Source organism: Stenella coeruleoalba, assembly GCF_951394435.1.
Source record: "Stenella coeruleoalba genome assembly, chromosome: 19".
Taxonomy (NCBI): Eukaryota; Metazoa; Chordata; class Mammalia; order Artiodactyla; family Delphinidae; genus Stenella; species Stenella coeruleoalba.
The window spans coordinates 40,677,690-40,702,373 of NC_137165.1; the positions used below are offsets into that span (position 1 = coordinate 40,677,690).

At 43.7% G+C, this 24,684-nt stretch overlaps 1 protein-coding gene across 1 annotated transcript; it reads left to right on the forward strand.

Annotated features, from left to right (window-relative positions):
- The first annotated feature begins 1,430 nt into the window (after positions 1-1,430).
- On the forward strand, positions 1,431-23,510 carry CASC3 (CASC3 exon junction complex subunit). Its single transcript, XM_079904844.1, has 14 exons — positions 1,431-2,805; positions 3,200-3,227; positions 3,575-3,612; positions 14,962-15,120; positions 15,210-15,361; positions 16,138-16,314; positions 17,035-17,720; positions 19,060-19,124; positions 19,425-19,539; positions 19,781-19,879; positions 20,133-20,347; positions 20,964-21,086; positions 21,261-21,324; positions 21,797-23,510. The coding sequence occupies exons 1-13, from the start codon at positions 2,575-2,577 to the stop codon at positions 21,282-21,284; spliced, it is 2,112 nt and encodes a 703-aa protein (XP_079760970.1). The 5' UTR covers positions 1,431-2,574; the 3' UTR covers positions 21,285-21,324; positions 21,797-23,510.
- The last annotated feature ends 1,174 nt before the right edge of the window (positions 23,511-24,684 follow it).

The following is a 24,684-nucleotide window of genomic DNA, read 5'->3' on the forward strand; positions in this document are numbered from 1 at the left end:
AAAATTAGTCTTATTTTTTCCCTACATGGGATACAACACTGAAATTCAATCTTCAACTGAAGGACCTGCAGTTCTCCTAAAACACAGTTCTTTGTTTCTTTCCTTAACAAAGTTTAAGCTAGTGTTAATAAATTAAAAAGAGAAATTGCTTGTCTGTCCACTTCAGCTTTGTTTTATGCCCGTTTCATATTGTTGTCTGTGTTGTAATTCATACTTTTGATACCATTTCTGATGTGTAAAATTGGTTGTCTTGTAAATATCTTATAAAGAGTTCAATTGTAAATAAACTATTGTGGCTGTTAATTTTGAACTTCTGCTTCAATTTATTAGATTTATTGGGAAGCATTAAACAATTCTGCTTGTATATTTTAAAAGACTAGAAAAAGAAATCCATTTTCACAAAATAGAAAAACACTATTTTCCCTTTTATATGAGATATTAACTTCCATTTGTGTATGAACACAATGTATGTTTCATCCCTCTTTGTCCTGTGTTCTTACTTACACATAATTGGCAACTTTAAAAACAAGAGATGATAGGATACTTGGTGCCTGGTGTCTAAATTAGTAAAACCTCAGTTGGAAAGACCTTAGAGGTCATCTAGTCTGACTCCAATACATGATTTCCCTTTGACAACATTCCAGACAAATGAAGTCCAGCTTCTCCTTTAACACTTTGTTTTCTCTTATACGTTTTTTTCTAAATGTTAGAAAATTCTTCCTCGTTGACAAAATCTAACTTCTTGTAACTCGAGCCCACTGGTTCTTGCTTTGCCTTCTAGGGTGATGAAAAAATATCAATTCCTCCTTTCCTCATAGTCCCTCAAATAGTTAAAGTTTGCTGTGGCAATCCCAATCTTCATGGTTAACATTCAGAGATTTTACAATTGTTCCTCAAAAGAAAGGATCTTGAATGTTTCAGTTCTCTGGATGATTTGCTCATGTCCATTTAAAAATTGAATCCAGGGGCTTCCCTGGTGGTGCAGTGGTTAAGAATCCGCCTGCCAACGCAGGGGACTTGGGTTTGAGCCCTGGTCCGGGAAGATCCCACATGCTGCGGAGCAACTAAGCCCCGTGCACCACAACTACTGAGCCTGTGCCCTAGAGCCCGTGCTCCACAACAAGAGAAGCCACCGCAATGAGAGGCCCGCAAACCACAATGGAGAGTAGCCCCTGCTCTCCGCAACTAGAGAAAGCCCACGTGCAGCAACAAAGACCCAATGCAGCCAAAAATAAATAAATAAATTTATAAAAAAAAAAATTGAATCCAGACCAAACAACTGAAAGGCAAAGTGGCAGACTATCACTTTCCTTATTTAGACACTAAACTTGGCAGCTTTACTATATCAATTTACTTTGAGATAGATAGGATCCTCTGGGTCTTTTTTTTTTTTTCTTTCTGTAAACACTTATTAGATCACACATCCTCCATTTTGAACTCAGGCAGTTGGTTTCTGGAGCTGTATTTACAAGTTGTCACATTTGACCACTTGTTTAGCCAGCTGAGATCTGTTTGGATCCTGATTATATCTCTGAAGGCATTCAGAATACCTTCTGGTTTCATATTGTCTATAAATTTGATAAACATCAGTATCCTTAACCATAGCATTTGTAAAAGCATTACACAGGACAGAATCCTGTGCTATGATAGTGACCTTTCTCTGGTGTGTATTATTAAAATGTGTACTCCTGTAGGTGCACTAATAGCTTACGCTTCTTATATGTTTTTATTATGGTACAAAACAAATATACCGATTTTTTTCATTGCTGAAAAATGTGTTGCCAAAATCTCAGCATTCCCTCATCTACCCGTCTGGCATGCCCTTAACAAGAAGGAAATCATGTCAGGATATTGAACCAAATGCCCATTCCTATGATTCTCTTTTTTAAAATCGGTTCTAAAATCTTGGTAAGATTACCATCATACCAGCCTGCGCTTTGGGAGAGGTGATGGCTGGGGTGGGAAGACACTTGAAGAGGGAAGAGTAAATGAGAATACAAGGGAAAACACTGTAGTGCTGCAACACTAAATCCTCGGGCTTCACTACGGACAACTGGTTTCTCCTCCGCCCTTTAGCTTAAAATGGGCTGGTGTAACAAATCTGATGCAGCACAACGGCTTCAGAGGTTTCCCTTGATTCGTGATTTTACCAAGCAAACGAATTCAGTCAAACGACCTGCTTCAAACGTAGGTAGAAACGAAAAAGAAAATCATGAAACAACTCCAATGCCGCAGTGAAGCCGTGACAGGTCAACGATATCCACTCAGAAAGCCCAAGATGGCCGGGCGTGGAGCCGAAGGAGGCTGCCCGAGTGCAACTCCCCCCTTGCCCGGTGCCCTACCGGGGGAAGTCAGGGGCCGCGTCACGCCCCCTCACGTCACCGACTTACGCAATCCCGCTCGCCGGCAAACTTGTCGCAGCGCGCCAGCTCCGCCCCCAGCCCCTCCCTCTGAAGAGCCAGGCGATCAGCGCCGCAAGTGAAGCATGCTGGGACCAGGTCTCGAGCTTCCCGGCAGCCCCTGCGACGGGCGGGATACGTCAGGAGCTGGCCGGCGGCGGCTGTTCTCCGTAAGATGGCGGACCGGCGGCGGCAGCGCGCTTCGCAGGACACCGAGGACGAAGAATCTGGTGCTTCCGGCTCAGACAGCGGCGGTTCCCCGGCGCGGGGCGGCGGGAGCTGTAGTGGTAGCGCTGGAGGCGGCGGCAGTGGCTCTCTGCTTTCCCAGCGCGGAGGCCGAGCCGGGGCCCTTCATCTGCGGCGGTTGGAGAGCGGGGGCGCCAAGAGCGCTGAGGAGTCGGAGTGTGTGAGTGCGCGCGGGCGGGGCGGGCCGGCGGGCGGGCGGGCGGGCGGGGCGGGCCGGGGGGCGGGCGGGGTGTAGGTGAAGATGGGAGGCTGGGAGTTGACGGTAGATGCTGAGGCGTAACGTGTTCGAGAAGAGAGCTATCCCAGTGCGGTTTGCCTCCGGAGCCCCAAGCGAGGAGGAGCGGTTTGTGGGGGGAGGGCAGAGCTTCTGCGGATGGGTAGTGGATGTTTATTCAGAAATTGGGACTGGAGGTGAATAGACGGGACCTCCCTCGGATGCTGCTTGTTAAAGATGTACCTTTCCTCGTGCCCCTTTCCAACCATTTTGTGTTCGGTTTTCAGCTCTCACCCTTTGGAAATCACAGAACTAACCCATGTCTTTTCCTTTCTTTTAGGAGAGTGAAGATGGCATCGAGGGCGATGGTGAGTAGCATCCTGACAGAGTTGTTTGCCCATAAACTCAGGTCAGCTGTTTCCAGCAATTGACATCCTCTCAGACTGTAAGGATTTGGGGGAGGGTGCCGCAAAGTGGCTCTTTGTAGCATAGGGCTTAAAAGCGTACGTTTTAGCAGTATGATCTTGGGAAAGTCAAAGTCACTCTTTGAACCTGTTTTCAGTCTGGATATGGGGACTGTAATTTTATCTCCCTCATAGGTTGAAGTCAGAATTAAATGAGAGCTTTAGCTTGATCCGCAACAGGCAGTCGGGAGATGTAATTATAATAACTTGTGTTGAATTTTTTTTCTTTACATGTTTCTGTTTCCTTTCAGCTGTTCTCTCGGATTATGAAAGTGCAGAAGACTCAGAAGTGAGTGTGATAGTTTCTTTTTCCTATGGTGTAGGTTGGAAAGTGTATTTTAAAAACTGTACGCACCTGTGGTTCAAAAGTACCATCACCTACTTGTTACTCCTCTTGTGCATTCTTCATTTGTGCTTCTGAAAACTATTATAAAGGGTCTTGTTCAGTTATAGGGAGGGAAGCTTGGTGTAAGCTTCTTCAGGCCACATGTGTTATACTGTTAATAGCTGGCTTTTCACCCTATCTAAAGGAAATAAGGTTCTAAATGAGAGAATGAGAACATTTTGAAGCCTTTTACAGGTTGTTTGACGCTCCATTTCATGATGCCTAGGTAGTGAAGCCAGCCAGTTGGATATTTTTTCTGAGTATATCTGAAGACCTTAAAAGGGTAGGATTCTGAGTGGTTTGTGTCAGAAACATTTCTCAGTTTGTGGATAAGGTTTTCGGTCTTTAGCAGAAAGCTTCCCTAAGCCAGACGTTTGTGAACTTACTTGTTTTGATTGGATAAACTACTAGAGACGCTATCAGAATGGCTATTTGTTTACTGGAGTTGTTGAACAGAGCCCTGAGATATAAGGAGGAATTGGATTGTGGATCAAAGGTTTATTCTATAAATTTTATAGAACTGTTGCTACATATTAGACTTTCCATTAAGCCCGGGAGATGCAACAGATATAACAAAGTTCCTATCTTTAGGAATCCTACAACTTAATAAGGAAGTCAGACAAACAGTGAGGCAATCGTAGGACTTGGTGACAACTGCTAGGGGATAGGGTTAAGTAGGGTGTTAATGGCCGGGTACTGAGTCCATCTTAGGCTGTCAGAGGAGAATGAATGGAGTTAGCCAAGCAAGCCATGTTCTAGGCGGAGGGAACAACCGCTACAAAAGCCCAGAGACGGGAGAGAAGATTAAATATTTGGAAACTTGAAAGTAGTTTGGTGTGGCTGGAACATTGTCGGGACAGGATGGATACAAGAAATAAGGGCATATTAGTGAGTAGGGGCCAGATCATGCAGGGATTACTTGTTCCTTCTCTTTATTAAGTGCCTGCTCAGAGCCAGGAGCTGTACTAGGCACTGGAATAAAAGACAGGCATGGTTCTGCCCTCATGGAACTTAGCAGTACATTCCAGGTCAGAGGGGGAAAATATAGACAGTTAACTAAGTAATTACAATAATGTTTGGTAAATGCCATGTTATTGGAAGCATATGGTGCTTTGGGAGCACATAGCAGGAACAACTAACTGGGTTTAGGGTGTTTGGAAATGTTTACAGGAGCGAATGTTCAAATAGAGACCTGAAGGGTGAGTAGGAGTTAGCCAGGTAGAATTTTCTAAGCAGAGGGAACAGTGTGGAAAGAAGGTCTAGAAGGGATGGACTCCATGGTGAGTTGGAGGATATGAAAGGTTTAGTATGACTGGTGGTAAGGATGAATCTCAGTCCAAATTTTAAAGTACTTTATAAGCCAGGTTGAAAACTATTTGGATTTTATTCTAAGGAAGTAAAAAAGTGTACCAGGGTTTTAAACAAGAGTGTGATACAGGTTATGAATTAGACTTAAATTTTAAAGCAGTGTTTGTCAGATCCAGGGAACACCTACATGAAAAAATCCTACTGAAACAATCTTGCAGAGGGAGGGAAGACTCAGACATTTGTATGTTAACAAGATCCCAGGTTGAGGCACAGTAATATTTTAGAATTATTATTTTTATAACCATTATTTTGTGTGCAGTGGGGAGAGTTGATCTGAAGGGAGCAAGACTAGAGACAGCAAAGCTAGTTAAGAAAGCTACTGTGGAAGTCTAGGAAAGTAGGAAGTGTGGCATGGAGTGGAGTGGTGGCAGTGAAAATAGAAGTGGACAGCACTGACAGTTATTTAGGCTATGGAATTGACAGAATGTGGTGATTGATGAGATGATTTATTTTCTTTGAAGTCAATGGTAAAGTTATCTGCAAAGAGTAAAAAGGAGATAAGAGGTTTTGGAGTGAGGAATGTTTGCAGTTGTCACTAGAGAACAGAAACATCAGAAAGACTGCCAGGCAGTATGGAGTGTTCAGTGAGGTTTGGTGCTTGTGACTTTATAGGAGTTTACCATTCTGTTTATAAATGAGTTTGGATGTTACTCTAACAGCAAAGAAAGAAAGGCTGTTGGAGGCTTAAGTGTGGAGGATGCATTGTGGATGAGGCAAGACTGGAGACAGAGCTGTTAAAAGGTTATTAGGATAGTCCAAGGAGCGTGATGGTGCCCTAAAGAAGGGACATGGCAGTGGCACTAGCAAGACATAGATTTGAGAGATATTTTGGTGATACTAACAGAACTTCTTGATTGATTGAATGTGGAGCCTGAATTAAGGAGGAGTCAAAGGGATTCCCAGGTTGATGAATGCTGTTATTCACTAAGAAACAGACCACAGTGGGAGGAGATTTCAGGAAGGACAGTGTTGGGTTAAGTTTTGGTTGTTTTGAGATTGAGGAACATGTGGGACTTTGATGTGGCAATATCTAGTATATATTGTCTGAAATTTAAGAGAGAGGTGTAGTTCTGTTCTGTCTGATAGGGTAGTCACCAGCCAAATGTGGCTATTTAAATTAATTAAACTGAAAAGTTCAGCTCCTCAGTTGCAGTAGCTACATTTTAAGTAGCCACATGTGCATAAATAAAAACATTTCCATCATCCCAGAAAGATCTGTTGGACAGCACTTGTCTAGATTAGAGAAGTAGACTTGATATCTTGCCTTTCATTGTAATGTTACTTGCTTGAATTTCTTGTTGATTACTAACTGTATATACCTAGATGCTACACTTTAGTCTTGCCTATTTTTAAAATTTTGATCTATCTCTTAGTCTGCAGTTTAGTTTTTCATCCCTTTCTTTTCTTTACAGTGTATCCATTGAAAAGATTTTGATGGTCACTCATTCATAGTACAACTCAGCATGCTCTCTCTGTCCTTTGTATTTCTTGCAAATTGTCTTTCCATGATACCCTTGGAAAAATACCAGTGTGACCCAGAGCTTTTATCTTGCACCGGACTGACTGGTGAACACCTGATTTTCTTTCCCTTATAAGTCACTTGCTATTTTTGTCTAGATATTCCCAGTATGTTTTCTTTAAGTCCAATAAATTTATTAGAATTTGTCCTGGAGTTGGTCATTCTGGATCAGTGTTCATAGGTATGAGATGTGCTCTACAGTATGTCATGGAACTTCTATCCCAATATTCTTTTCCTGTCTTCAGTGTTTGACCCTTCTTCTGTAATCCTTTATATCTGTTTCTTCATTTTCTGTTGATTTTTAAATATTTTCTTCCTTTTCACTTTTAATTTCTCATAAGGCATTATTGTTGTGTTTGTGTTGTTTGTGTTCCTTCTAGTTTTAGACTTTGTATTTGAAATGAATTTTTTTTTTTAATTTCTAATATCTCCCTTTGAATGAATGAGTTCTTTCATTTCATTTTTGGATTTTTCTAATTCTGACTGATGTTCTTTCATGCCTTATATAATATTAATGTCTTTTTTGCTCATTTTGAAATAGAAGTTACAATTTTGATATGATATGCATGTCTTTTTGGCATGCTTTCATTGTAGGAATGCTATTCTACGTTTTTTTTTTTTCCTCATAGCAAGTTTATGTGGGATTTGATCTCTGTATTTTTCCTTTGTTGATTTTAAAAATTAGTTTTCCTGATCTTTTCGAAGGAAGTACGGCTCAGAGTAACTTTTTCTAACTTCATAGAGCTCCCTCTTCAGTTGTTTTTCTGTAGTGTTAAAAAATATATATATGATGGCTTACTTTCTGAGATTTTCTGCTTTTGTTCCCTTCTCTAACTTGTTTTGGACCTTCTCTTTCCTTCATTCCTTTTATCCCTCTTCTGCTGAATTTGATTCCCTTCTCAACAGTTTTATCTTCAGTGTGTTACTCTCCTAGAGGGGAGCCCTGGCAGCTAGATTGGTTTTAAGATTTCAGAAGGGTTAGACTGCTCTAACCCTTTCAGACCTTCTTACTGCAGGACCCTTAAACACACATTCTGTTGGAGACAGTAAAACCCCTTCTGGTTTCAACTGTTATTCTCAGTTTTGCTTTCTATTGACTAGTTCAGGGTTCTTTTGTTTTCAGGTCCATTTAGTGCTCTCTGCTTTTTCCAGCACTGATACCAATCTGATGCATGTCTTGTGGCTGTTGATGCTTTGCTCTTATGTGCTTATATTTTGGGTCCTGGGGGATAGCTTGTAACCTAGTTTTGTTGTAAATGTTATCCAGAGTGTTTTGATCTTGCTCCCATTTCATGTGGAGATTTGAAGAGATCAAAAACTATGCTGCTGCCATTTTCGCAGAATCCTCCAAGAAAATTTTTTTTTTTTTTCCAAGAAAATTTTTTAAAGAGATTAGCCTATGAAGGGGAGGCTAGAGAGCTGGTAGCTGGAAAGAAGGCTGTAACGTCAAGAGAGGGTTTGGTGTTATTTTTTAAGTTGGAGAATAAAGTATGGCTAAAGGGTGAAGAAATCAGTAGAAAGGGAGAGGAAAGGGAGGGGATAGGTAATGCGTGTATTGGTGTCCTTGACTGAGTACATGAGAAGAAATAGGAAACATCTTCCATTGTAATTATAGAGAAGTGGGAAGCAAAGGTATATGGGGAGGAAGCTGGTGTGCCCTTTGTTTTGTTTTCCTTGTGAAGTAGAAGGAAAAACGTAAAGAATGGTTGTTGGTGGAAGGGCAGTGTAGGAATTGTGAGACTAAAGGAAGTTTGAGTAGTTGAGGTTGGAGGTGGCACTGATGGGTGAAGTTGTATGATTTTTTTTTTTTTAACTCCCTTTAGTGATGATCAGAAGTCTGGTTGTAAGCTTAGAAAAAGATAGTTGATCCAGTCTTGGGCACATGGGAGTAGGGGACTTGAGGGAATTACTAGTAGTGATTGAAATGAAGGGGTCACAGAGTTGAGAGAGGAAAGTGAATGTGGGAAAGGACTGATCGGTAGGGAAAAGGTAGAAATGTCAAGGGAGTGGATGACGTAAGAAATTGGAGACTAGAGAGTAAAGGAGTAACTGGGGAAGAACAGGAATAACAGGCGGGTTTTCGTTTTTTTTTTTTTTTAACAGCTTTATTGAAATATAATTTATGTGCCATTCAACTTACCCCTTTAAAGTGTACAGTTCTACAGTTTTTAGTATATACAGGTATGCGTGACCATTACCGCCGTCAGTTTCAGAACATTTTCATCACTTCAAAAGGAAATTCTGGGGACTTCCCTAGTGGTGCAGTGGTTAAGAATCCGTCTACCAATGCAGGGGACGTGGGTTTGATCCCTGGTCCGGGAAGATCCCACATGCCACGGACCAGCTAAGCCCGTGTGCCACAACTACTGAGCCTGCGCTCTAGAGCCTGCGAGCCACAACTACTGAGCCTGCGTGCCTCAACTACTGAAGCCCATGCACCTAGAGCCTGTGCTGACCAAGAGAAGCCACCACAATGAGAAGCCTGCGCACTGCAATGAAGAGTAGCCCCTGCTTGCCACAGAGAAAGCCCACGTGCAGCAACAAAGACCCAACGCAGCCAAAAAATAAATTAATTTAAAATATACATATATGGTCCACATCAAAAAAATCTTAAAAAGAAAAAAAGAAATTCTGTACCCTTTAGCTGTCACTTGCCCCCCACAGTTCCTCCATCCTTATTCGCTCCAGCCCTAAGCAACCACAAATATACTTTCTGTGTCTAGAGATTTCCCTATTCTGGCCTTCTATATGAATGGAATCATATATTATATGGCAACATAATATAATATACTGGCTTCTTTCACTTAGCATAATGTTTCCAAGGTTTTCATCCAAGCTGTTAGTTGCGGCATGCAGGGTCTCCGTTGAGGCATGTGGGATTTTTCTTTGCCGTGTGCGGGCTTCTCTCTAGTTGTGGTGTGCAGATTTTCTCTCTAGTTGGGGCATGTGGGCTCCGTAGTTTGTGGCACACAGGCACTCTTGTTGAGGCGCGTGAGCTCAGTAGTTGTGGCGCGCCGGCTTAGTTGCCCTGTGGTATGTGGGATCTTAGTTCCCTGACCAGGAATCAAACCCATGTCCCCTGCATTAGAAGGCAGATTTTTTACCACTGGACCACCAGGGAAGTCCCCTCTACTTCGTTTCTTTTTATGGCTGAATAATACTACGTTGTATGCATATACCACATTTTGTTTATCCATTCATCCATTGATGGACACTTGAGTTTCTGTTTTTTTGTTATTATGAATAATGCTGCTGTAAATGTTAGTGTACAAGTTTTTGTGTGGTTGTATGTTTGCATTTCTCTTGGTTGTGTACCTAGGAGTGGAGTTGCTGAGTCATGTGGTAACTGTTTAATTGTTTGAGGAATTGTCAAAACTGTTTTCGAAAGCAGCTGCACCATTTTACATTCTCAGCAGCAATGTATGGGAATTCCAGTTTCTCCACATTCTCAACAGCACTTATTATTGTCTTGATTTTTTGATTCCAGCCATCCTAGTAGGTATGAAACGGTATCTCATTTTGATTTGTATTTCCCTGATGAGTAATGATGTTGAGCATTTTTTCTTGTGTTTATTGGCTATTCGTGTATCTTCCTAGAAGAAGTGGCTATTCAGATACCTTGTCCTTTTTTTAATTGGGTGTTTTTTTTATCATTGAGTTGTAAGAGTTCTTTATATATTCTAGATATAAGTTTCTTATCAGATATATGATTTACAAATACTTTTTCCCATTCTGTGTGTTGTCTTTTCACTTTCTTGATGGTGTAAGGTTTCAATGTTGAAGAAGTCCAATATATCTGTTTTTTCTTTTGTTGCTTGTGTGTTTGGTGTCATATCAAAGAAGCTTTTGCTGAATCCATGCCAAATGCAAAGTCATAATTTCTTCTAAGAATTTTATAGTTTTGGCTCTTATATTTTAGCTCTTTGATCCATTTTGAATTAATTTTTGTATAAGGGGTGAGGTAAGAGTCTAACTTCATTCTTTTCCATGTGGCTTTTTTTTTAATAAATTTATTTATTTATATATATATATTTGGCTGCGTTGGGTGTTTGTTGCTGCCCGCGGGCTTTCTCTAGTTGCGGGGAGTGCAGGCTGCTCTTTGTTGCGGTGCGCGGGCTTCTCATTGTGGTGGCTTCTCTTGTTGCGGAGCACGGGCTCTAGGCGCATGGGCTTCAGTAGTTGTGGCTCGTGGGCTCAGTGGTTGTGGCTTGTGGGCTCTAGAGTGCAGGCTCAGTAGTTGTGGCACACGGGCTTAGTTGCTCCAGGGCATGTGGGATCTTCCCAGACCAGGGCTCGAACCTGTGCCCCCTGCATTGGCAGGCAGATGCTTAACCACCGCGCCACCAAGGAAGTCCCCCATGTGGCAGTTTTGATCAAAGTCTGAGGTGTTTAAATTTAAGATTTTTAAAAGTAGATCAGGTTTACTTAAAAAAAAAGAAAATGTATATAGCAGTTCCAGGTAAGACTGAAGTGTGTACGTGGAAGTGGATGACCAAAGTGGAGGTGAAAACTGTGAGCTCCTTGCCATAGTCTTCAAATTAATGACAAGGTGGACCCAGGCAGAGGCATAGAGGTACAGTTTCCCCCTTGGTCTGATAGAGCGTCCCTGTGAGCTGAAATGGCTTAAAGCAAAGAAGCAATTACCTTAGGACACATCTTGCCAAGGGATGCACAGAATAAATCGACATAAAGCACGGATGCTCACAGACACAGTTCAAAGCTGTGGTAGCTTGATGCTGAGAGGCTGAGTGTAGTTCCCAGGGCAGGAGCTTGGTGGTGCCACTATTTCTGCTTGGGGTGTGGAGCTGCCAGTATGACAGCTCACTACAAAACAAAACACTGAGTACAATTTTCACTTTTGCCTTTTTTCTTAAAACAAAAATTATCTTCAAGTTTCTTTCAGTTTGTGAAAACAAGTGCTACTGTAGGTCTTTCATAAAAGTGAAGTGGTGTAATCCTAACCTTCGAGAAGCAGGGTATAGCTAGGTGATAGGAGCCTCAGAGAAACAGCAGTTTAAAATGAGGTGGAGTTGGGATTAGCACATACAAACTGGTATATATAGAATGGATAAACAACAAGATCTTACTGTATAGCACAGGGAACTATATTCAGTATCCTGTGATAAACCACAATGGAAAAGGATAGGAAAAAGAATGTTTATATATGTATAACTGAGTCACTTCGCTGTGCAGCAGTAATTAGCACATTATAATTCAACTATTCTTCAATAAGTAATAAATTAAAAACAATAAAAATTTTTAAATGAGGCAGAGGAGTTAGATCTGGAAGAGACATTGAGAATGAGGAAGATACCAGGTCGACCTCTTACTCTGAAATATGTGGGGAATGAAAAAATGAGCTAAAACCTTTGCATGAGAATTCTGCCAGGGAAGCATTTGCTTCAGTAGAAAGCTAGGCTTTAGGGTTGGGAAGGGTGTTCACTGAATGGGAGAGTCAGCAGTAGGGTAAAGGGTTTTGATGTCAGCCCATAGCTGAAGAAGCTTGACTCTAGGGTAGCACCTTGGCTTCCATTACACCAGACTTTGATGCTAATTTGGAGTCTCCTCAGCACTGTGCTATTTGTATCTTTCTGTCCTGCCCTGGAAACAAAATTAGTTTCTCATTTGGAATAAAAGAGTTGCCTCATTTGGCATTCCACCACAGACTAAGAGGGGATAGAGCGTAAAACAAAGTTCTCTCATTAATCATGCTGATACTATTTTAAGGTGTTTGAATTTAGTCAGTGTTGGGGCGGGGGGGGGGGGGAGTAGTGAATTAAGGTCACATACACACCAAGGAAGACATTTTTTTTTTAAAGATGAAATCTTTATTATTATTATTATTTTAATATTTATTTATTTGCTGCACCAGGTCTTAGTTGTGGCATGTGGGATCTAGTTCCCTGAGCAGGATTCGAACCTGGGCCCCCTGCATTGGGAATGTGGAGTCTTAGCCACTAGACCACCAGGGAGGTCCCCCAAGCAAGATTCTTGCAATTTCTGCTACAGAACCTGCAGGGAACATAGGACCAAGGAAAGAACTGAATGATTACCACCCACCTATTCCCAGCTCAAGAGGAGAGAAAACTTCTTGTGATCGAGGAGAAATGGGAAGAATCAAGGGTACTCGGTTGTTAAAAAGCTGTAGGTAAAGGTGTGGTTCTCATAGTGTGGGTGTGGTCAAGCAGTCTCCCTGAACTCTGTGGTTTCATAGCAGTGTCACCTTCCTGGGACTCCTAACCCAAAACACTTAGAGGCAGAAACGCCCTGATGCTGAGCAGGGAATAAAGGGGAAGGGGAATTAACTGACTAGTCTGGGCCAGTCAGCAATCTTAGCCCTGTTTGAAAAAAGGTCAAAAACTTAGAACTTGAGAGCTTCTTGTTTCATCAGGAGTCTCAGTGAGTATCTTTGATCAGATTCCTGAGGCCATCCTGGACCTGGAGTCAGGAGAGGGTCTGGTACAGATTGAGTGTCAGACCCAGTAGGAGAATAAGAGACCAGTGTACATGAATATACCAGAGGGGCAGAGGTATATTGATACCCTTACATGTTAACCCAGCAGTGGGGACTAAACTACCTTCCCTTGAATCCATTTCTTTGTGTCCTCATAGGTCTCTAAACCTACCTCCCCTGGCCTATAGCCCTGCCTCCTTAGGTCCAAATCTTGGAATGACAAGGATATGAGAGTAACTTTAGTCTAAAGCCAGCCCCCTTAGCAGGAGCCTTAGCTGCTCCCTTTCCCTACCTAGAACTAGCTACACCTCTATCGCCTAACCCTTTCTAGTGGCCCCTATTTAAAGGATGGCCTAAGGGACCCTTCTTTGTATGGGCAGACCTAACACTTCTATGTCACAAGCAGGATTATCCAGTTGTTTTTTTGTTTTTTTGTTTTTTGCGGTATGCGGGCCTCTCACTGTTGCGGCCTCTCCCAGCCACATGGCTCAGCGGCCATGGCTCATGGGCCCAGCCGCTCCGCAGCATGTGGGATCTTCCCGGACCGGGGCACGAACCCGTGTCCCCTGCATCGGCAGGCGGACTCTCAACCACTGCGCCACCAGGGAAGCCCCTGTTTGTTTGTTTTTTTAATTGAAGTATAATTGATTGGATTATCCAATCTTGCTGTGCTAAGAGAGGGAAGAAAGTGGAGGAGAGAGAGCATTTGGGCTTTAATTTTTTTCATTTCTCAGGTGCAGTGATTGTACAAGTCCTTCTAATGTTTTCCAAGTCATAATTTTATAATTTTATTCTGGACAGAGTTGTTGCTAAGGGGCTCTCACGCTACAGAAAATTTAGTATTTATATCATAGACATAAAAAATGTAAGCCACTATTTCCCAACTTGAGAGTAATAGTGCCTTGGGAAATCATGGAGTTATTATAAAGGGTTGCAAATTCACTAGCTGTGTTCTCATCTGTAGACCAAATCGACATCTCCCACCTTTATGTACTACTATTATTGAATATATATATGAATTAATAAAATATAAATGTATTTAAAAGTATTATTGAATGTATAGCAGTTGTTTGTCATTACATGTTTTCTCAATTTGTGGATACTATACTGAGCTATTGTCTCATGGGGATCCATGAAAATTTTAGATCCTAAAAAGGGGTTCATATAATCTAAAAGGTTGGGAATCTCTGTTCTAAGCCATTTTGAGATGAGAGAATTAACAGCTTGAGTTAGAGTGTAGTTATCAGGCACTGCATGTTTAAAGAGACGATTCATTGAGAGGGAGAGAAATTATCAACAAAGATAAAGCTCCTTCTGTATGCTAGACACTTAAAGCCTCCCATCCATATCCCCTGGACTTCTTCCCCAGAGGCTGCCACTGTTTTTGGTTTTTGGGTTTTTTTTCTCCCAGTTTTATTAAGGTATAATTGACATATAGCACTGTGTAAGTTGAAGGTGTACAGCATGATTTGACATCATGAATGATTATCACAATAAGCTTAGTGAATGAAAGAGGCTGCTGCTGTTAACAGACCCTTGCATTTCTTCCTGGAAAACTTACAGGAATCTATATAAACATACATATATATATTGGCCACACTGCACGGCTTGTGGGATCTCAGTTCCCTGACCAGGGATTGAACCCAGGCCCTTGGCAGTGAAAGCATGAGCATGGAGTCCTAACCACTGGACCGCCGGGGAATTCCCTGTATATATATATTTTTAATGTGCTTTTAATTTTTTTAACAATGTTTCTGTTCTCTAGAAATTTTAGTAAGAATATTGATGTGTTTGCTTTTAATTCGTTAGAAAATGTTTTCCTAAAGAATGGAAAATTTTTTTAAAAAATGGAAAATTTTAAAATACACCATTCAGATCTTATCTCCACAGCTGACAGGGAAACTTTTTTCAGGGTGATGAAGGGGAGTACAGTGAAGAGGAAAACTCCAAAGTGGAGCTGAAATCAGAAGCCAATGATGCTGCTAATTCTTCAGCAAAAGACGAGAAGGGGGAAGAAAAGCCTGATACCAAAGGCACTGTGACTGGAGAGAGGCAAAGTGGGGATGGACAGGTTAGTACCCACCAAAGGCCTCCATTTGGGTTCTGGAATAGGAGCTCTTAACTTTGGAGTGAGTAAGGAGTCCTTTATCTGTCCGATAGGAGAGCACAGAGCCTGTGGAGAACAAAGTTGGTAAAAATGGCCCTAAGCATTTGGATGATGATGAAGATCGGAAGAACCCAGCATACATACCCCGGAAAGGGCTCTTTTTTGAGCATGATCTTCGAGGGCAGACTCAGGAGGAGGAAGTCAGGTAACAGCCACTTGCCACTGCTCTGTAGTATGTTAGTATGTATTTAGTGCTTACTATTGAAATATATGCCAGGCACTTTGCTGAGTATTTTACTTGTATTATCTCATTTACTGTTCACAACATTTTAAGGTAAGTACTGTGATTATCCCTCTTGTACAAATGAGGAAAGTAAGGCTTAGAATATTTAGTAACTCTTGGTGGAGGAGCTGGGATCCAGAGCCACACTTCCACTGCCTTCTTTAATCTGAGGCTCAAAACCTCTGGGATTTGAAATACTTGCATAGGTGGCCTTATAGGAGAGAGATGTTTCCAGAGTGCTGAGTAGTTTGAAGTGAAGTCTCTCCTCATTTCTATTCCTGTTACATTTGAGCCCAGCAGGCCCTGAGGTGCTGTGATTCACTCTTGCTTTTGGAAGGCCTGTTTTGTATAGCCTGTTGGGAAAGATGGAGAGAATACCTGAGTTCCTACTGTTTCCCTGCCCAACCCTGTTTATTTCATGAACATCTTTTTTTTTTTTTTTTTTGCGGTATGCGGGCCTGTCACTGTTGTGGCCTCTCCCGTTGCGGAGCGCAGGCTCCGGACGTGAGGCTCAGCGGCCATGGCTCACGGGCCCAGCCGCTCCGCGGCATGTGGGATCTTCCTGGACCGGGGCACGAACCCGTGTCCCCTGCATCGGCAGGCAGACTCTCACCCACTGTGCCACCAGGGAAGCCCCATGAACATCTTTACTTGGCAGAATCTGCCAACCTAAGACACTTTTCCCTTGTTTCAACCAGACCCAAGGGACGTCAACGAAAGCTGTGGAAGGATGAGGGTCGCTGGGAGCATGACAAGTTTCGGGAAGATGAACAGGCTCCAAAGTCCCGACAGGAGCTCATTGCTCTTTATGGCTATGATATCCGCTCAGCTCACAATCCTGATGACATCAAACCCCGAAGAATTCGGAAACCCAGGTGAGGAAATTTTGGAGCCTACACTATTGATATTTACAGGAGAAAATCTCTGCTTTTTTTTCTTGCTTTTTTTTTTTTTTGCGGTACGCGGGCCTCTCACTGTTGTGGCCTCTCCCATTGCGGAGCACACGCTCCGGAAGCGCAGGCTCAGCGGCCATGGCTCACAGGCCCAGCCGTTTCGCGGCATGTGGGATCTTCCCGGACTGGGGCACGAACTTGTGTCCCCTGCATCGGCAGGCGGACTCTCAACCACTGCGCCACCAGGGAAGCCCAGGTCTCTGCTTTTTAAAATGCTATTCTGGGGGCTTCCCTGGTGGCGCAGTGGTTGAGAATCTGCCTGCCAATGCAGGGGACACGGGTTCGCAGCCCTGGTCTGGGAAGATCCCACATGCCACGGAGCAACTGGGCCCGTGAGCCACAGTTACTGAGCCTGTGCTCTTCAATAAGAGGGGCCACGATAGTGAGAGGCCCGCGCACCGCGATGAAGAGTGGCCCCCGCTTGCCACAACTAGAGAAAGCCCTCGCACAGAAACGAGGACCCGACACAGCCATAAATAAAGCAAACTGTCAACAAGTAAAAATAAATAAACACTATTATTAAAAAAAAAAAAAAAATGCTATTCTGGCCCGTAATTGGGTGAGGAATATAGGAAGTCTCCCTGACCCTCAGTTTATGTCTCTAGTGGTCCCTTTTGTTATTTCTCTGTTCCATTTGTTCAGGTTTGGGAGTCCTCCACAAAGAGATCCAAACTGGATTGGGGAGCGGCCAAATAAGTCCCATCGCCACCAGGGTCCTGGGGGCACCTTACCACCAAGGACATTTATCAACAGGAATGCTGTAGGTACTGGCCGCATGTCTGCTGCCAGGAATTACTCTCGATCTGGAGGCTTCAAGGAAGGTTGTGCTGGTTTTAGGCCTATGGAAGCTGGCGGGCAGCATGCTGGCAGGTCTGGTGAGACTGTTAAACATGAGACTAGTTACCGGTCACGGCGCCTGGAGCAGACTCCAGTAAGGGATCCATCTCCAGAAGCAGATGCTCAAGTGCTTGGTAGTCCTGAGAAGGAAGAGGCAGCCCCAGAGATACCAAATCCTGCTCCTGACACTGCACCACCAGCTCCTGACAGGCCTATTGAGAAGAAATCCTATTCCCGGGCAAGAAGAACCAGGGTCAAAGCTGGAGATGCAGTCAAGGTTGCAGAGGAGGTGCCCCCTCCACCTGAAGGGCTGACCCCAGCACCTCCAGTCCCAGAAACTACGCCTCCTCCACCTGCTAAGACTGGGAACTGGGAGGCTCCAGTGGATTCTACTACAGGTGGACTTGAACAAGATGTGGCACAACTAAATATAACAGAACAGAATTGGAGCCCAGGGCAGCCTTCATTCCTGCAATCACGTGAGCTTCGGAGTAGGTACCTTAGGGATAGTGACTCGCTTTTTCCCCTTTGTATCATTGGACTTAGGGGCATGGGACTTATGTCTCTCAGAGGTGTGGTGTCTGACAATATCTTCATTAACTGCAAGAAACAGATGGATTCATAGGTATATTCATTCAAAAACCTCAGAGCAGTTTTATCTATTGCACAAGACTACCCCACTACTTTGCTTACTATTAACTGATCAGTCATCAGTACTGAGCTCCTGAGTACAGAATCCGTTACCAGTCGCTGTAGAAAAAGTGGAAGAAGGCAGTGTTCTTATTATTTGAACTAATGGTTAAATGTTTCAAGGCAGAAACTGCATTTGAATTTGGATGAGTATCTCCTAATCTTTTTGAAAGGAAAGCCTCTCTAATTTCCTCGGTCTTCTAGAGCCAGGCTGCCCAGTAGAACTTTCTGTACTGATGGTGCTTTTGAATACTTGTAATATGGCCAGAGTGACTGAGAAACTGAAGTTTTAATTTTAATTAATTGAAATTTAAATAACCACATGTGGCTAGTGGATATCCTGTTGGACAACATAGTGCTAGTGACTAGGACCTATCTACCACCCCTCTCCCCTATCCTTTTTTTCTTCCTCCAGTCAGATAGATTAGAGGATCTTTTCCTTAGTTTCTGAAATCTAAATCGAACTCAAAGATTGGAAATCCTCATTTGGACTGGCAATTTCTGCATTCTTATCTGGTGTGCGTAATTTTTGAACACCGAAAACCAGGGTAGCCTAAACTGGACCTGGAGTTGATCTTTGGATAGAGGAGTACACTCTCCTACCAATGCCTTATTACCATTGGAAGACAGTCTCTAGAACATTCCCTTTTGTCTTGAGTCATCTTCAGCCAGAGGGGAATCTCTTCCTATACTTCTAGCCCAGACCTCTGTGGCCAGGAATAATCAGGTAGATTTAGAACATCCTCCCCTCTCTAGTTGTTGCTCAGAGACTTCAGGGCTGAGATTTTTCAAGATGTTTGATAATGTAATATGCTAATTATAACCTCCCAGGGATTCTGTTCAGGGAAATACTTGATGGGAAAATTTTGAACTTGCATTTTCTGAATTGCATTACTGAAGTAATTTTTTTTTCATGTTCAGAGGTTTTATTGCTGTATTAAGGTGGCAGGCAATGGGGGCAAATTTCCAAATGCTGGAGTTGACAGGAAGCAGACATAGTTTAAAAGGAATTTTGTTAGTTTAAAGGAAGAAAGCCATTCCCCATGTTGGGATTCTTCAGCCTGTCACTTTCTTGATGGTATCTTGAGTCCCATTCACATCTGTCTGCTCTGCAGCAGTGACTTTTTTGGTGTATTACAGGTATGCCCAACCACATACACATGGGAGCAGGACCTCCACCTCAGTTTAACCGGATGGAAGAAATGGTACAGAAGGGGGAAAGGGGCACATGCAGGGGGTTGCATGTCACAGCTCATTCACTGTTTAAACTAAGTCAGTTTTCGCATGTTTCCCTTTTAATTTGGGTCTCCCGAAATGTAGGGTACAGGGTTTGGGTTTAGATCTTGATGCTTTTTCATTGGTTTTTCAATTCTTTTTGCAAATACTTTTTTTTAACACTGCCATGTACCAAGTAAGTGTTTTGCAGTACCTAAAGGAGGGTGGGACATGATACAAGAGTCAGCCTTTTGGAAGTCTTCTTGCTCAGACCTCTTTCTTTATTTCAGGGTGTCCAGGGTGGGCGAGCCAAACGCTATTCATCTCAACGGCAAAGACCTGTGCCGGAGCCCCCTGCCCCTCCTGTGCACATCAGTATCATGGAGGGACATTACTATGATCCATGTGAGTTTATTTTTATTGTTGGAGTATCTTTCTTGGCAGGGTGAAGTGAACTAAGAAACCAGCCTCCTGCCTCCTGAATTTCCCTTCTGACCTCTCCTTGTGGTTAACAAACATTCTCTGGTTGCTGTTTTCTTCACATGGAAATGAGAACATCTTTTCAAAGGGCTTGGGGGTCAAGGAGACTTGTCCATGTGATGTGAAGAGTGAGGGTTTATGAGAGTCCCAATGTGATATCTTACAGTGCAGTTCCAGGGACCAATCTATACCCATGGTGACAGCCCTGCCCCACTGCCTCCTCAGGGCATGATTGTGCAGCCAGAAATGCACCTTCCCCACCCAGGTAAGCTTTGCGCCTCTGCTTGTATGCTTCCAGTACTTGAGGATATGTGTTGGGGGCTTCACAAACCCCATCCTCTTGAGCTCTGTGCTGCTTGCTAATGAAGCTGGCCACTTCGGCTGCTTGGGCAACAAACTCCTCTTGGGTCCATCCTGAGGACTTCCATCCTGAGCAGTTTGTGGTGAGCAGTTCAGCCAGGCCATCCCATGGAAATGGTGTTACCTTTTATTTCAGTTTTTGTTTTCTTATTGTCCAGGTTTACATCCCCACCAGACACCGGCACCTCTGCCCAATCCAGGCCTCTATCCCCCACCAGTGTCCATGGCTCCAGGACAGCCACCACCTCAGCAGTTGCTTGCTCCTACCTACTTTTCTGCTCCAGGCGTCATGAACTTTGGTAATCCCAGTTACCCTTATGCTCCAGGGGCACTGCCTCCCCCCCCACCGCCTCATCTATATCCTAACACACAGGTGAGATGGCTAATGAGATTTTCCTAAGTACACATCCTTTAAATCAGACAGGAATATAGTATGAGGAGAATGCTCAAGGAATTGGAGAGAACATTTCAATGCCACTGATTTGCATGTGGTGTCAGGACGCCTCTTGGTGGTCAGGAGCTAGAAATGCAGCTTATGTGATGCCCATCATCTGTTTATTCTCTTCCATTTCTTTAATGGTGTTTCATTCAAGTATTTTAGTATGTCTTAGGTGCGCATGTCTGCTGTTTATTCAACTGCATAATGAAGTTGTATTCTACTTACCAGCCCTACCCCTCCATGTACTGTTTAACTCCCAGAAGGTTGACACCATGTGGTATCTGGAGTGTCACCACTGAGCTCAGTTTCTTCCATTTGTCAGCTGATGGTAGGAATTAGAGAAAGCTGGGTAGTACTTTGAAGAAGTAAGAACCCTATTAGGACATATTAAGGCAGAAATGAATAATTATTTTAAAGGGGGGCAGCTTAGAGATTTAAAAAATTATAAATTCCTCAATGCTCTTATTTTTGTGCCTGAATAATGTTTCCTGTTTATCATAGTTTGGATGAATTAATTCCTTTTTCTTCTCCTTGCTTATTGGGGTCCCAGGCCCCATCACAGGTATATGGAGGAGTGACCTACTATAACCCCGCCCAGCAGCAGGTGCAGCCAAAGCCCTCCCCACCCCGGAGGACTCCCCAGCCAGTCACCATCAAGCCCCCACCACCTGAGGTATGAGAGCTCCTAGGGAAGCAGCTCTAAACAAGGGATGTTTAGGGCACATCCGACCTCAGTGGGCTTTCCTTTTCTTCAGATTTCTCTCCTTTTCTGGGTGTGTTTCTATGGAAAATGGTCTTTTCTTTTTTAATAATAATGACCTGATAACAAATTCCAACTTTATTTCAGGTTGTAAGCAGGGGTTCCAGTTAATATGAATTTCTGAATATTTTAAATCTAACATCGTATAAAAGTAAGTGTACAACTTAATATGACTCAGAACATTCTTAAAACTAATGCTTATGCTTACTTGCTGAACAGTCACCTAATTAGTGCTCCAAGTTGTAATCATGGGATATCTCAGGGGGAGGCTTAGAGGAGTCCCAGAATTTGCCAGTTTCTTTGTTTTATGAATGCACTGAGCAGGGTTGAGTAAAAACCACTGTTAATTTGGTAGCATTTTATTTGGGAAGCTGGAAGGAAAAAATGCAGGAGGGCATTCCTTATTAAGGAAAGGGGAAATCTAAATTTGAGGTGTTACAGCAGAGCTAATTCTAAAGGTCATGGAGGAGAAAGACCATGGGGGTTTTATTGTTTTGTTTTGTTTTAGGGATATTACTTTAATATACATTATTTAGAAATGTGGCTTTTTGGAAATAGCTTATAAATACCCAAAAGGTCCACTAACACTTTGGTGGTTCTTCCCTTTTTCTCACCCCTGTCAGGACAGCAGAGGTGAGAACCCAGGATAGAAAACAACTGGCTGTCTACTACCAGGAGGGCTTCGAAGATATAGGATGGCTCCTACCAGCAAGCAGCTGAATGGGGGGAACCCCTGCCTTCCTCTGAGGGTAGGCTCTGTTGGAGAAAGGGAGAAGCAAGTGGACTTCCTCCCGTTTTCAGTCTTTCTTTGACTTGGCTGTGCTCAGAGGAGCAGAGATCCAGACAGCCCAGGCTTCTGAGTCTACATCTAGGAGCCCACATCTTTTGCTCTTCTTCACTTTCTCCTGGGAAATTCAAGCATCTGCTGCTCCCAGGGAAGCTCCATCCTGTTTTGTTTTCTAAGATGTTCGTTTTTAAAGCCTGGCTTGCTATTCTTAAATTAATATTCCTTTAACACACACACACACACACACCCCGCCCCCTTCTCTCTCTCTGCCTTTAAATGAAACAAGTTCATTCTCTGGTTTGCTAGCTTCTCTGGGTTCCCTTTTGGCTCTTCCCTGCATCCCAGATAATTGAGACCTTACCAGCCAGTCTTCCCCCACCAAGTCTACAAAGAGCTGGCCTTTCATTTTTGGTTGGCCTTTGTTATTGTATACTTGGACTCTCTTAACTCTTCTAACTCTATGGAAACATAGCTGTCTGCACAGAGTGTCCCGTTGTGGAGAAGATCTCAAAGTGTGTGGTAGGAGTCCCTCTTCTTCGGTTTTTAGAATTCTGGGCCTTCATCAGTCTCTGTACTCTGGTAGACTTCACTTCTCTACTAAGGGCAGAGTCTCAACAGTGGAGAGAGATGGCAAACTAGATGCTTTAGTGAGAAAGGGAGGGTGGAGTGAGACCCTTTGCACCTTAGGGGTGTGTATTCACACAGTCCTCAGGGCTCAGTCTTTGAGGTAAGTGGAATTAGAGGGCTCTGCTTTTCTTTACATCCTTTCTACCACACCCCTTCCAGTTGCTATGGACCAATGCATCTCTCTAGAGGCAGATATTACCCAGCCAGCGGTCTTCCCTGTCCTTTGCAATTGCTCTTCTCCGTGTCTTTCCTGCTACAAGTGTTTTAGATGTTACTACCTTGTTTTCCCTAAGTTTTATTACTCCTGTCCTTGCAGACAGAGGGTACCACACCTGGGCCTAAAGCCTAAGGACGCCAGTCACTTTTCAGGGCAAGGGCTCCTCCCTCCTTTCCTTCTTATCTATGGCGCTGAACCACTCCCCTGCTGCCTCTTTGGAAGAGATTCCTGTTATTGCAGCACTTGTGACTGCCAGGGGTAACTTGGCCATTGTCCCTGTCCTTCTACAGAACCTGAGGGAGAAGGTGGCAGCTGTGTCTCTCCCCAAGTAATGTCACTAATTCTGTTCCTTCTCTTCAGCAGCTGGCTTAACCACTCTGAGTCACAGGGGTGGGAGGGGAAAGAGGCACTCAAACTGTAACCCCCAAGGAGGAAACAACTAAGAGATTGTTCCAGGGGTGGCTGATGGTTGTGCCTTTTGTAGGCTGTTCCCTTTGCCTTAAACCTGAAGATGTCTCCTCAAGCCAGTGGGCCACATGCCCAGATTCCCAGACCTTAAGACACTGTGACAGTTGTCTCTGTTGGTCCACTGTGTTTTGTTGCAAGAGTTTCTCCATGTGTATTGTTCTTGTTTGTTACTGTTTTAAAGGGTGCACATATGTGATTGGCATTGTGACTTGGAGAAAATAAAATTTAGACATGTAAACTTGGCTCCTTTGCCAGTGTTTTGCATGGGTCTTGATTTGGGAGGGAGGGAAGGGGACCCCCTGATTCCCTAGAGTCGCAGTCCCAGCTTGAGCCAACTCAGAATTGTGAAATGGAAGCCCAGAGAGGTGAAGACCCCCCACTATGAGGCCACAAATGACTGTACTCCCTATTAATTTTCTTAACCCCATTGCCACATAGACACCAGGATATGCAGTCTCTTAGATTGGAAGTGCAAGGGACAGAAAATCTAGTGAGATGTTGCTTACCTACATGAACAGCTAGTTACCCTCATGCCTTCCCTTGTGCTTGGCAAGTAAGTTTCCCAGGGTGATGCCCCACATATCAATACAACTGTACCAGGTCTTGGATGAGGGGAAGGTGCAAATAGCTAGCTGTCCTCTTGAAAAGGAAAATTTGCGCTGGCACTGAAGTATCAAGGACCACAGTGTAGAGAGAGGCTCCTATCAGTACAAGTAAAGAAGAGGGGCAATTGAAAGACCAGCTCTGGCTCACACTCCCAGTTACCTAGGCCACTTGGTAGCTAGCTTTGAGTTGACTATTTCCTCCTGCAGATCCTCCAGATCCTGGGTGGTATGGAAGTTTACTACAAAGGCTATCCCTGATGTGGGGAAGCAGTTGAATTCAGTGTGGAGCTGGCAGCATCTGTCCTTGGGTCCCACAAGTCTTTGTACACTGGGGGCATGGGCATCATGGTGCATCTTAAAATGACAGTTGGGACTCCCTCCTATACCCTTTGGTGCTGCTGCCACAGCCAGAGAACCATTGACTCTTCTGACCCTCAGCCCTAATTCCTCTTTGACTCATGTCAGTTTACTTACCTTCTCCTCTGCAGAGTGATGGGTAACTATGGGCCTGATCTCTTGGGGTCATCCAAAGGATGCCAGCCAGCCTTGGGGGTGCGTTGCTGGCAGGAGGAATGAGCATGATATTTCCCCCTCACCCCTGCCTCTTGATTCTCCAGTCCTGCAGTTAGATCCCATTGCTCTCTCTGTTGCCCTGGTAACCAGCTCAGCAAGAAGAAACTCAAGCTCAGCAAAGCCCCCAGGTTCTCTGCCCTCCCGGCCTGCCTCTCAGTGGGCAGAAAGAAGGCGAGAGTGTTAAGGGGCAGACGGATCAGCCTTAGGTAGCCCTGTCCTATCCCCTTCCAGAAG

Bases quoted from the DNA above. Each gene is read 5' to 3' on its own strand.
- CASC3 (XM_079904844.1), top strand. From the start codon at position 2,575: ATGGCGGACCGGCGGCGGCAGCGCGCTTCGCAGGACACCGAGGACGAA. The intron at 3,228-3,574 runs GTGAGTAGCATC...GTTTCCTTTCAG, and splicing joins AGATGGCATCGAGGGCGATG to CTGTTCTCTCGGATTATGAA. The intron at 16,315-17,034 runs GTGAGGAAATTT...CCATTTGTTCAG, and splicing joins CGAAGAATTCGGAAACCCAG to GTTTGGGAGTCCTCCACAAA.